The sequence below is a fragment of the Nymphaea colorata genome, chromosome 1, assembly GCF_008831285.2.
Source record: "Nymphaea colorata isolate Beijing-Zhang1983 chromosome 1, ASM883128v2, whole genome shotgun sequence".
Lineage (NCBI taxonomy): Eukaryota > Viridiplantae > Streptophyta > Magnoliopsida > Nymphaeales > Nymphaeaceae > Nymphaea > Nymphaea colorata.
Window position 1 is genome coordinate 27845715 of NC_045138.2, and position 12337 is coordinate 27858051.

The 12337-nt window shown below is 39.0% G+C and overlaps 1 protein-coding gene across 1 annotated transcript; it reads left to right on the forward strand.

Annotated features, from left to right (window-relative positions):
• Positions 1-1094: 1094 nt before the first annotated feature.
• On the forward strand, positions 1095-4074 carry LOC116250247 (transcription factor MYB36-like). Its single transcript, XM_031623823.2, has 3 exons — positions 1095-1658; positions 2725-2854; positions 3241-4074. Exons 1-3 carry the CDS (start codon positions 1523-1525, stop codon positions 3932-3934), a joined length of 960 nt encoding a protein of 319 aa, XP_031479683.1. The 5' UTR covers positions 1095-1522; the 3' UTR covers positions 3935-4074.
• The last annotated feature ends 8263 nt before the right edge of the window (positions 4075-12337 follow it).

The window sequence follows — 12337 nt, forward strand, 5'->3', positions numbered from 1 at the left end:
ATCGGCGTACTTATTTATGAATCGGCCCATCAGCCAAATAGCTTGTAGTATTGGCTAAAAAACTCAAAGTTTATTTTAAAAAAAAAAGTAAATGAAAATGTATAAACAATTCATCTTAAATCTCAAGTTCTAAATTCTTTCAAAAATATTTGAAAGTTGGAATGCGACACCATCTCCTAGCAAATTGAATCACTTTTTAGTTTCCATTCAAATGGTTCACACATGCACACGGACTCCGTCATGCTGCATTGTAATGTAATCATGGCGTCACCAATTCCACCATGAAATATCCGCGTTCCTTCGGGTTCTTGGTGCTTTGATTCGCTCGGTTTATATCCAGTTCAGTATTTTTCCGGTGAACTTTTAGACAGTGAGAGAGTTTTAAGATCTTGTCTACGACATTAAGTCTTAATAGTGACTTGAGCATGCTTTAATGCTCATCCAAAAGCGTGACGAAAGATGAGGGACATCTTCTCCCTCGATCGTCTAAAAGGACAAATTAAAATTGGGAGCACGCATCTTAATAGTGTTACTTACAAATTTATACTTAAAAAAACGATTGGCGGCTGCTTTTGTTGGACTCTACTTAATTTATTCCTTCCAAAGCGTATCCTAAGGAAGCTTCCACCGTCTTTTTTCTTTTCCTTTCTCACTATTTTTCTCTCTTCTGTTACTTTTATATGTAAAAACATGAACTTTCTATGTGACGGTGGTGTGCATGCACCGGCGGAGAGGGTCCGACTGGAGTCGTATCTCCGGCGGAGTCAACTTGCCGACCTCAGCTAGTCCAAGGGTTTGGAGGCGGTTCGGGAAACGAATATCCAAACCCCAAAGCCTAAAATGTTGATCAACATTTACCTTTTTTGGAGGACGGTTGGAGTGGAGGCCATCGGTACAGCCTACAGCGCCCGACGGTTCCGGATTGTGGTCCGGACCTGACCCACCTGCAAAAGCACCGGCCGCTGTCTGCAACCCAAATCGGCCATTGTTGACTCCCTCTGCCCTTCTTTCCCTGTGGTGGCAAGTCTTACTCAGCAAGGCACCGGGATAAGCGACTTTGAAAAAGAAGGAACAGAAGGTCTACTGCTGGGAACTGAGGCGAAGAGAAAATGACCTGCGAGGCCCCTTCGTCTCGGACTCGGAGGGAGAGGGAGGAGGTTTTGAGAAAACCCGCATGGCGTGCGAGGGAGTGAAAGCACATGCAGTTCTCAACTGGTTCCAGAAGAGGACAGGACTGAGGTCGAAACCGTCCTTGACATGGTCTGCGGGGGCAGAACCATAAATTAATGGATGGGCCTGGCACGCTCCTCCTTTAAAAGAAGGGAGAGGATGTTCTGTTTGCAGGATTTACTGCTCGGCCGTAACTCTTTTCTCTCTGTTGGTGCACTGAGTCCCAAGGAAGGAGGAAACTAAGCAGAGGCAGGCAGCAGAAGAAGAAGAAGAAGAAGAAGAAGAAGACGACGACGGCGACAAAGAACGAGCAGAAGCCCAAGTGAGGGAAGAAAGACAAAAAAGGAGAGAGATGGGGAGGTCACCATGCTGCGACAAGGCGAACGTTAAGCGGGGGCCGTGGTCTCCGGAGGAGGATGCCACCCTCAAGAACTACGTCGAGAGGTATGGCACCGGCGGCAACTGGATTGCTCTCCCCCAGAAAGCAGGTAAATCGCTCCTCCTCTCCTTCAACTCTTCTCCCTCCCCTCCCTCTCTCTCGCTCTCTGCTTTTAAAATCTTTGTCTGCTACCTGCTTGTCCTCTCCGCTTTTTCTTCTTTCCTTCGCTTAATCTTCCGTTGTCTTCGTCACCATTTTCAGTATACCTTCTCCTTTCTGATCCTTTGTTGCTCATTTGTCCGAGCTTGAAAGCCGTTTCTCGCCTCCCACTCGCTTCGGCTCGTGTTTTTTTCCCTCTGTGCTCTCACATTCCCGTCGGTGTTTATCGAACTTTCATCGAATTTGAACTTGGGAAGAAGCCAGGCTCGTCTGTGTTTTGTTTTTCATTGCCCTTAATTTGGTAATTCTTTTGATAACTCATTCCTGTTTTTCTTTTTCTGATCTTTTCCCCGCATCTGAAATTTATGAATTTCATTGCTTTGGCCTTTCTTTTCCAGTGTAATTTTGTTATCCTGTTGATTTGCCTTACCACTCAGCTGCTCCTATTTTATTCATACAACCATTTCTTTTTCAAGCTTTTCTACACAGTTCTCTTATTTCTCTTGGTTGACTTTTCTTTATATTGTCCATCCTCTTCATCAATTCGTTCTACCGTCACGTCCTCACCGGCTCCTCCACTTTCTTCTCTTCCTTCTCATAATTTCCTTTGAATTGTCATGTTTCTTTTTTTGCTCTATCCTTTTCCTTATTATATTGCAGACTATGGTCGTTTTTTTCCTGCATAATTTCCTAGAACAGTAATATCGTCAATCAAATGAGTCTTTTTGCTTGTCATTCTCATTTTTAATTCATACAGTTTAGTCTTTAACCTAATTTTTCAATCTCACATTGAGATTTTATCTGTTTGTTGATCTTTATCTAGATGTCTTACGCCAAGTCCTGTTAGATTGTTTTCAAAATTGTTTAGCAGCATTAACTAACAATTGTTATCAGGAAAAATAAAAAAAAATCTGATCCCCATCAGTGTTTAAAACCAGTCCCTACTACCTATGAATTGGTCTTTTCTTCCTGAATTTCTCCTTAGTCCTCATAATAATCTGTTTCCTATTGTTCAGGGCTCAAACGTTGTGGAAAGAGCTGCCGTTTGCGTTGGCTTAATTACCTGAGGCCTGATATCAGGCATGGTGGTTTTACTGAGGAAGAGGATAACATTATTTGCTCTCTCTACGAGTCCATGGGCAGCAGGTAGTTCCCATCAATTTTTTGCAGCAGCATCTAAGTTTTAGTTTAGTTCTTCAAAGTGCTTCAAGTAGACCAATTGATCTGTCAATTTGTTCTTCCTGTTCCAAGCTGGTAAACAGCAATGCGCCCAACGGACAGATCAGTAATTGAGCTATCCACGTTATACTCTACTGTTCATAGGATGATCAATCATTTGTCGTCCATATATTTAAGTTGTACATATTTAGATGATTGGCCTACAAAGATTAAACAATAGACTCCCGGTAGAAAAAAATGGGAAAAACAATGACTTGATTACATCTTATTCTCTGTCACGCTTTTCTTTAAGCCTCACATTATGTGACTAATCATGATTTTTTTATTTATCATTTTTTTATTGCCTTGGTTAGGTGGTCTGTAATTGCTTCACAGTTACCAGGAAGAACGGACAACGATGTGAAGAATTACTGGAACACTAAGCTCAAGAAGAAAATGCTTGCAGCGAAAAACAATCTTGGTAGCGATCATGCTCATGTCCGCGCGAACTCAACCTCAATTTGTTCATCGTCTTCACCTTCACCTTCTTCTTCATCATCACCGTCCACTTCCACAGTCACCGCCATTGCACCAGCAAGCATGGGATCCACCTACAGTTTCTCCAACTTCAGCAAGCCCAAACATGAACCCATGGTGATGCCTCCAATGGAAGCTGGTTTTCCCTATACTGTAGACCACCCAAGCACAAACTTTGGGTCTGCCTCTCTCCTGCCATCATCTGGGTTTACAGAGAATATAGCACCACAGATGTTTCCTGATCATAAGCCCCTTTTCCCATCTCAAACCCATAATCCAATTGACAACAACTATATTGCATGGTTGCTCAATGGTGGCGCTGAGGAGGCTTTCCCTCTCATGGATCTTGCTGGTGGCTCTGCCAGTGAAGTCTCAAGTATCTTTGCTGTTCAAGATAAGAAAATCTTTCAAGATAATGGTGAAGCGGCGCCTGGATACAATGCTAATTACAACTTCTCTTATGGAAGCATGTTGGTCAACCCAGATGGTTCACAGCAAGCGTTGTACCCAAGTGTAGCTCATATATTATAAAGAAAAAAAAATCAAAGAAATAGTACTGTCCCTTGATGTTTCTCATTCGAGGCTTCGAGCTTGTTTTAGTTTTCACTTACTCCATTGTTGATAGCCTAACTTCCCTGTAAATGATTGACAATACAGTTAGGAAATGTTTCCATAAATCTCTCTTTCTCTCTCCCTCTCTCTCACACTTTTAATTCGAGATATGATGATGAATCGTTCCTCGCAATATCGAGTACTGTTAAATTGGATCAGTGTCGTTCCATATGTATTGTTACGTATGATCTTTTGAACTTTAAATTTACTTTAGCGAAGACATAAAAATTAACTTTTTCCTCCCTTCCTGTTCTGGCCTGCACGTAAAATCAACCTCGAAAACTATGCAATACATCCATGTGTTTGTGGAAAAGCGAAAAAGAAACTAAGATGGTAGTTCTTGTTTTTACCATAGGCAGGCTAAAGGTTAGGCAAAGATTCTAACCAGTTCGCGTAGAAATGGCACCCGACTGTCAAACTTTTGACCGCTTTCAAGTGGAAGGTTCCAAGTCGAACGAATATGATCTTATGAGTTATTGTTGGCGATGAAAAGAAAGTTTATTTGTTATTATAAGTCTAACAATCGTTCTAAACCACTATGTTTTTGCAAAAGATAACTAGAACAGTGCCTGATAAACTGGTCAAATCGAATCCTACCAAGAATAAATTCCCTTCAAAAAATCAAACAGGTGTCATGCCGGATAGTGGATACCTCTGGTTTACAGGCTAACAAACAGGCCGCTGGACATTTTTTTTTTAATAAATACATGGGAGGTGGTCCATCAAGCAACCCAAGTTCTTACAATGCCAGAATACATTTTTCTTTTTCTTTCCTGACTATTATTTTTTTTCATTAAGTGATCTTAATAATTTGGAACAGTATTTTAATTAATTGAGAAATTGATCATGCCAACGAGGTGATGAGACCAACTTAGGGCCCCCAATGTTGATAATTGTTGGTCCTCGGCGGCCTGCATGATGATTAAACGAGTGGTCCTTGAAAAAGGAAGAGAAGAAAGAAGTGGTGAGGTTGGACCGTATGATTCGCAGTGTCAGCAAGATTATGCTTTTCTGACTTCAATGCAGACATGAAAGTTGCATGGGCAGGATGTCCCGTCCATTCAAACCCCTTCTCCCCAAAAGATTAAACGATACAAAATTTCAAAACGAGAAAAGGAAAAATGATCGGTCCATCTCAATCAATCCATCAAAGTTAAGACCTTCTAAGAAACTTCAGTTATATATATATATATATATATAAGCCCAAATGCCCAGACCGCAAGGCTTAGGTCTCATTGAGGTGGACCCATTTATGGTACCGCCGGCACATGGACCCGCCTAATTGGGTTGCCGGTATAAACATGCACCGGCGATGTCGCTCGGTCCGCGGCTCCAACATCTGATGAGATGACTGCTAGTGATGGCCAGCCCATGAATATCTTCTTTTCAGTGCCGGGACTTGGCCTTTCTCCTACGAATTTGACCAAATTTGATGTGTACGTGTTTGGCATGGCCTAGCTGGTGCATGGAAAGTGATAATCTATTTTATCGTTTTTCATTGGAGAACATGATCTTTGGAGACTTGGAATGCAAGGCTTTGAACCTGCATTTAATTTTCTCCAATGAAGAATATTGTTTTTTCAAGATTTGAATTTTTTTTTCAAAAGTTTGGAACCCCAGTGGTTCGTAATTGAACTTCGAAACAAGAAAATCGTGCTTTACATTTAATAACTGCAAGGATACTGTCCTGATAATTTCAATTCATTGAAAAGAAGATATCCTTTCTGAGATTTGGGTTTTGTATTTTTTTTTTATACAGAGGATCTGCATGGCTTGGAGATTTTACAAGGTATAATACTCATGAGAATTGAATTGTTGACAGAACTTTTATTCACTTGACCATCCGACCAGCTATGCTAAACCTTTTGGGGCGGATCCTCATATTAAGTGTGAAAATTTGAAGGTAAGTGAGCTCAGAAATGAAAAAAAAAACTTTATTTATTTATTATTCAGAAATGTAGATCTCTTTTTGGGTATAAGAAGGCAAAATAGTTTTTCTAAATTTCCAAGATTAAATTTCAGTTCCTCAAAATGTACACCAACAACTTGGTCCGTGAGATCAAAGGTTGGGTTCCAACTATTACTATATAAAACTCAGAAGGACAAAGCTGCCACCTCATTCATTGTCTTCGCTCTTGTTCTTCCCATGCATAGGAAGTGTTTGTCAACCCAAAATTAATGAGTTGATTGAGACATCCGGCATTGTTAAGGGAAGAAGGGGGGAAGAAAGATGGCGAAATGCGTAAGGAAAGACAAAATGGATGAGGGTTTCGTAGCAAGCGCTGATATGGGGGCGGTGACTTTAGCCACCGCCTTTTAATCAGGTCAAGTCACTCGGAAACTTTGCCTCCCCGTCTCAAATTAATCCTTCCACTTCTTCTTCTTTGAATCCTTTATGGGTTAGGATTCCTTCATTATTGTGCCCCTACAGTTTGAAATTATATATATATATATATATATATATATATATATATATATATAGAGAGAGAGAGAGAGAGAGAGAGAGAGAGAGAGAGAGAAAGAAAGAGAACTTTTAGTTATGTAGAGACACCCAGCCATCAACAAGGATTGTTCATCTAAAATAAATGAATTATTTAAAAAAAAAACAAAGAAAAAAGATGTGAACCAATACTTCATATTGGGTCAAACAATCTTGGTTAGATGGTTAAGTGATTTGAAAAGCTAAAATTGTTATTTAATATATATATATATATATATAACCTCCAACAAGTATTGCGACAGTGGTCCTGAATGGAAATCAAATCAGCAGCAACTGGGTTTGATTCAGGTGACAAATCTGTAGGGTTCAAGTGCTGGATTTGCATTTGTTTTATGTATAAAGTAAATCCATCTAGTGCTTTTTTATCTTTCGTAATTTTTCGGGATCTTCTCTAGTTTTTTTGAAATTTACTCCTTTTTACCTTTATCTGAAAATAAAATTTCACTAACTCTGCTTCAATTTCATTCTGATTCCATTCATCAAATCCATCTGATCTAGTTCTTTTTCCTCACTGGTTGGTCTAAAAAAAAAGGGATTTTGTTAGAATTACCTTCAAGTAAACCCCCAAACTACCAACTTGATAAAATTGAGGCTTGGTATAAAATCTACAGCTTTTTATAAGTTGGTAAGAGATAGGTGGATAGTAAACTAACATTTACCCTCATGAAAACCTCTCTCAAATCCTAGAAAGCCTTTTAATTTGGTCCATCTTTGCTCCAGTGGTGGAGCCACATAGTGACTGGTGTGAGCAAGTATCCATTATATATATATATATATATATATATATATATATATATACACAAGTATTTTTAAATGAGTGCCCCTTTAACTAAGCCTAGGCATCGGGTAGACCCGGCCTGACTAAATTGAAAATTGTTAATTTTTAATATAAAATAATATATAAATCTAATTAATCGTAATAAAATATTATATTTATATATAAAAATTAATAAAATAAATATTTAAAACAAATTATTGGGCCCAACCGGGCCTCCCCGATAAATTATCGGGCTGGCACGTTGCCCTTTTTTTTGGGCTCTAGTTGGGCCAGGTATCGGGTAATGCCGGCGGTCCAGCCCGATGCTTAGCCTTACCTCTAACCAATTTTTCTGGCTCTGCCATAGCTTTCATACATACGCCTCTCACCTGAACTATGCGACAATTCAATATTAGCCACATCCTAAGTACTGCCCTCATTATTTTCTCTTTTTTCCTCTAGCGCCCGTTTTAGCACTTTGAGAACACTATAAATAAGTAGGTGTCATACTCTTAGGTGTTGACCATTGACTACGAGAGATAATTTTAAAGAAAGAGAAAAAGATGTGAATTAATACTACATGACTAAAATGCCTTATTTTTTTTTTGTCCCATTAGTGTTCTCTCAACCGTTTATATGAAAAAAATCAATATCCAAAATTGTTTTGATTGGACGAGCACGTTAGGATCTCACACCTACCCATCTCTAGATTAAAGTGATTAAAAAACACTTTTGTTAGAGAAAGAGTATGCAACCCAGAGGCAGATGTGCTCATGGTGTGGGCAAATGCCCACATAATCCCACCAAAAAGTGTTTTCTTTATGTTGAAACTTCATAGTAATTTTTCTCATTTACATATACATGCCTTTTAAAAATTTAAAATTATACAACTAGTGCCCCTTTTACAATCCCATTTAAGTTGTATAGGTAAGTGTTTTTATCCATAACCTAGACCGTGTGTATCATATTTTATTTGGGAAACCCGTGCATTATTCGATTGATTATTTTTAACGATATATTTTTAGCGTAAGAGATCAAACCACACAAAACAACGATTAACTCAAAAAACTTTTCAATAGATAATCTAATCAATTTTATTTGAATTTTCAAACATGTTTAAGTACTCTTTCAAATTGATGGTCAAAAGCCTTAAGAGATTAGACAGCAACAATTATCTTCGATTATGTATGTGATGCGATTGCAAACGGCCCTATCCAAAAGGAATATTGCGTACCAACACATAATTCCCACATCTCTCACACGGCAGCACACAAGTTAAAAAACACAGTGCCCATCTTTAATTAAACCAGTAGAGAATGCACGTTTGAATTCATCTAAAAGATAGTGCCTCGTTTCTCTTTCAACCGATTGATAGTCGTTTTTGATGTTCGAAACTCATCTTACAAAAAAAGCTTGTGATTCACTCAAAATCTCTGCTCTTTACAGAAAGCTTGTTGACATGGGTTTCTTTGTTTATTCATTTCTGCCTGCATTAATGAATCCATTAAATGTTTCAAGCAACCCTATTTTATATAATTTTGAGTCCACTAGATGTATTCTTCTCTTAATATTCAGTCTTATCTACTATTGCTTCGTTAGAACCATTGACATTTGCGTATCATTGCACTTCAATGTCTCTTGAAGAAGAGTAAGGACCAAGAGTACTGAACTCGGAAAAAATATTATTAGTTTGCACAATCAGAACTCGCCGAAACCTAAAATTAAGTCATTTTTTTGAATCAAGTCAATCATGAAACCTAACTACTTGAATATCGCAGGTCAGCTTTTGATTTGGTGCCGATCCGTGAATTTGGATACAGATCAACATGTTTATTTTAATTGCACACGCTACCCATGAGAAAAAAACATGTGGTCACATAATTGAATTACATAAAATATAAGAAAAGTAATAAAATAATATGCAAAAGGTCTCCATTAATCTAGAAGGCACTTTGATAAATAAAACACTGAAAAGCCGAATATCAAGCCGAAGCTTCTATCTCTAATAAAAGTCCGATATAATTTCAAATCATTGAGAAGACTCTCTATGAGTGCATCGATGAGGGCATCTCGATTTCAAAGCTGTCGTGGTTCCTTAACAGGGAACAAATAATATAATAGTGAATAGATAATCTATCCTTGTTGGCTGTTGCATTAGAAAATTGGCGCATTATTGTTTTGATAAGCAACATTGTACATTATTGTTCATCATTATTTTGAAGTATCACTAAACAAAAAAACGTTTTTACTGACCAGGGATATTATACTTTGTGAAAACATTACGCAGGTCTTGTATCGTGTGATTTATTGATGCAAATGTTGAGCAAATTAAATGTGACACACACACACACAACCCAACCCAATCCTCCACCGGACTCGGGTCTGTAGGTTGATTGATCCCAATCCATTCCGCAATAGTTTTTAGTTTCAATTGAAAAAAACTAGGAACCAGTACAACCAACTAATTAACAACCCCTTTTATAAGTCCTCCAAGATTCCTTATAATCTTAGATATGAGACTAAATTGTTGGAGTGCTACAATCTACCCTTTTAAGGCACACACATTCTCGTGCGTAGGACCCTAAGCCCGAGTGTTGAACCGTACTTTGATACCACTATAGCGACACCATATTCTGATACCACTGTAACTACTCAATCTACATCGGGCTCGAGCTCTTAGTCCAGCAGATCCCAACTCGCCCCTTAATAGTTCTGTTTCCTAGTCTTTTTTAGGCTGAAACTGAAATTGCTAAAAAGCGGGTTGAGATTCATTGGACTATAGAAGCCCGAGCCCAGTGTGGGTCGGATCGTTACATGATACCTCCTTTGTTCAATTTCCACGCACATGATGCTGAGGTCTGACCAATGTTACCGCATTATAGAGCTATGGAACTTAATTTAAGCCTAATGTAGAGCTTCACCAAGGGGTCCATCTGTAAGAATTGATCTTTTTAGGTTTGACATATTTCACATCCACTGGCTAATCAAGTGTGAACAATGAACGAGTGATAGAAGTTTAACCGTGATTCGGTCTTATTGGTGGAGCATCAGGCCATATATAATCAACTGGTGGAGGCGGACGTGACCCCATACCAAGCTCTGCTGCAAGAGGCGCAGGTAAAAAGAAATTGAGAGATGTGAAATTCAGCTCAGATTTTTAGTACCATATGAAGCAAGGTGGAGATCACTATGAAACTTGGCACTTGATCCACGTCTGAACTAAGTTTGATTAAGGTTTATGGTTTTTTCAATTATTTTATGGGCACCGGTCAGTCAGTTCACCTACCAACTTGGGGTGATTTTCATATGGTTAGGTAAAGTAAAATGATCTACATCCATAACTAGTGGCACTTAATTAGTACCTAAAGTGAAGTTGGTCCTAGATTCAGACCCACCCAATTAATGAAAGTCCAAAACAATGACGACTCTACATATCTTCATTAATTAGTAACTGAATTGACAAGGATCCAGCAGTAAACTAAAAATGTAGTTAGATCATTCAATACCCAAATGGCGACCCTGGGATCTTCCATATAGAAAAAGGCCCTCATTATTTGTAAGATCACCTACACACTGCGACCACCTCTTTGTTTCCTTGAATTAGCAAAACTACGGTTAGATAGAAATCGACTAGTTAGAATAACACGCATAACCTTCCATGCATTAGCTTTTTCAGTTTGCCGACGTTCATTTGTAAACTTTTTTTGGGCTTTTCGTGTTTTACTTTGAAACGAGAAGTTGGTCTTTCGTGTAGTGATCTTTGAAAAATCGCTATCGCGTTCGGTGCATTATTAATGCCGCTGTGTCAAATCGAAGGCAGCTTGGCAAAAGTCACCGGCAGAGTCAAACCGGTGACTTTAGTGAACTTTGTCCAAGTTGGTAAGGATATGGTTCATGGTCTTGGACAACAACGTTTTGAATCAGAACTCCGCTCCAACTCTACACCGTTCATTCGACTCGTATGAGTCAGGCCGACTATATGTGTGGCCGAACCCACCAAGATAGGTTCACGGGTTCATCTCCAGGCTCGAGTTCAGATTGCGAAAACTAATTGGTGAACTCAACCAAGTTCGAGGTCCATTTGGCATAAGTTCATGCAAAGTTGGATCTCTAGTCCGTTCTCCATCTAAAGTTGAATGATCTTCCAGGATACCATGACTCCACTTGATGCCTTTTTACTCTTTGGTCTCCCCTTAATAAGAAAGGAGCCAGTGAAAATTTCACATCTTGTGCCAGAAACACAAAAGAAAATAAAAAAAAAAGGAAAATCCTGTCACATGAAATTTTGTATAATGAAAACTAAAGATAGGCATCGGGACTGGCCCATGCCCATGATAAGACAGGCATGAACTGGCTATTTGACCCACATTTCGGAGCAGTAAAAAAAGCCTGCTGGGTTGGGCCAGACCAAGTTGGGTACCAGGGGCCAAACTTAGCTTGATACATCCTTTTAAACTTCATCTCTAGCTATTCTCTCTTTGTCTTTCTTTGTCTCTCTCTCTCTCGAACTTCTAAATTTTGTTATGCATTTTCATTTTATCGGCTCTTTGTCTCTCCCATACACACACATATGTATAAATATGTACCATCTTCATCGGCGAGACATCGGAAGCCGTCTCCCTTTCTCAATCATTGTCTCTCCCATACACACACACTCTCTGTTAAAGAATACAAACTCTTGGTGGGTTGACATGTTTTGCATATTTTAGAAAATTAAACGTTGAGAATTTTGAATAAGAGAACACTGAGCCGATTATTCAACGGGTATGAAGTTGATGAGTGGGCAGACCCGATAATGGAGTGGGCTGGGCCAAGCAAGCGCTGTCAAGTCATGCCCAGCCTATCAATTTGATTGATAATTTTCTATCCAAATATGGCCAGGTGTAGGGAGAGCGAGACCAATATAGGTAGGCTGCACAACTTAACTATAGTCATTCGTTCATGGCCATGGTGCGAAAACTGATAATAGTATGAGCTGATCTTATGGTATCCAAACTGAAACCTGAAACACCAATATCTATCTGAGGCCAATCACGCGAGAACAATATCCAATGACAGAACCATC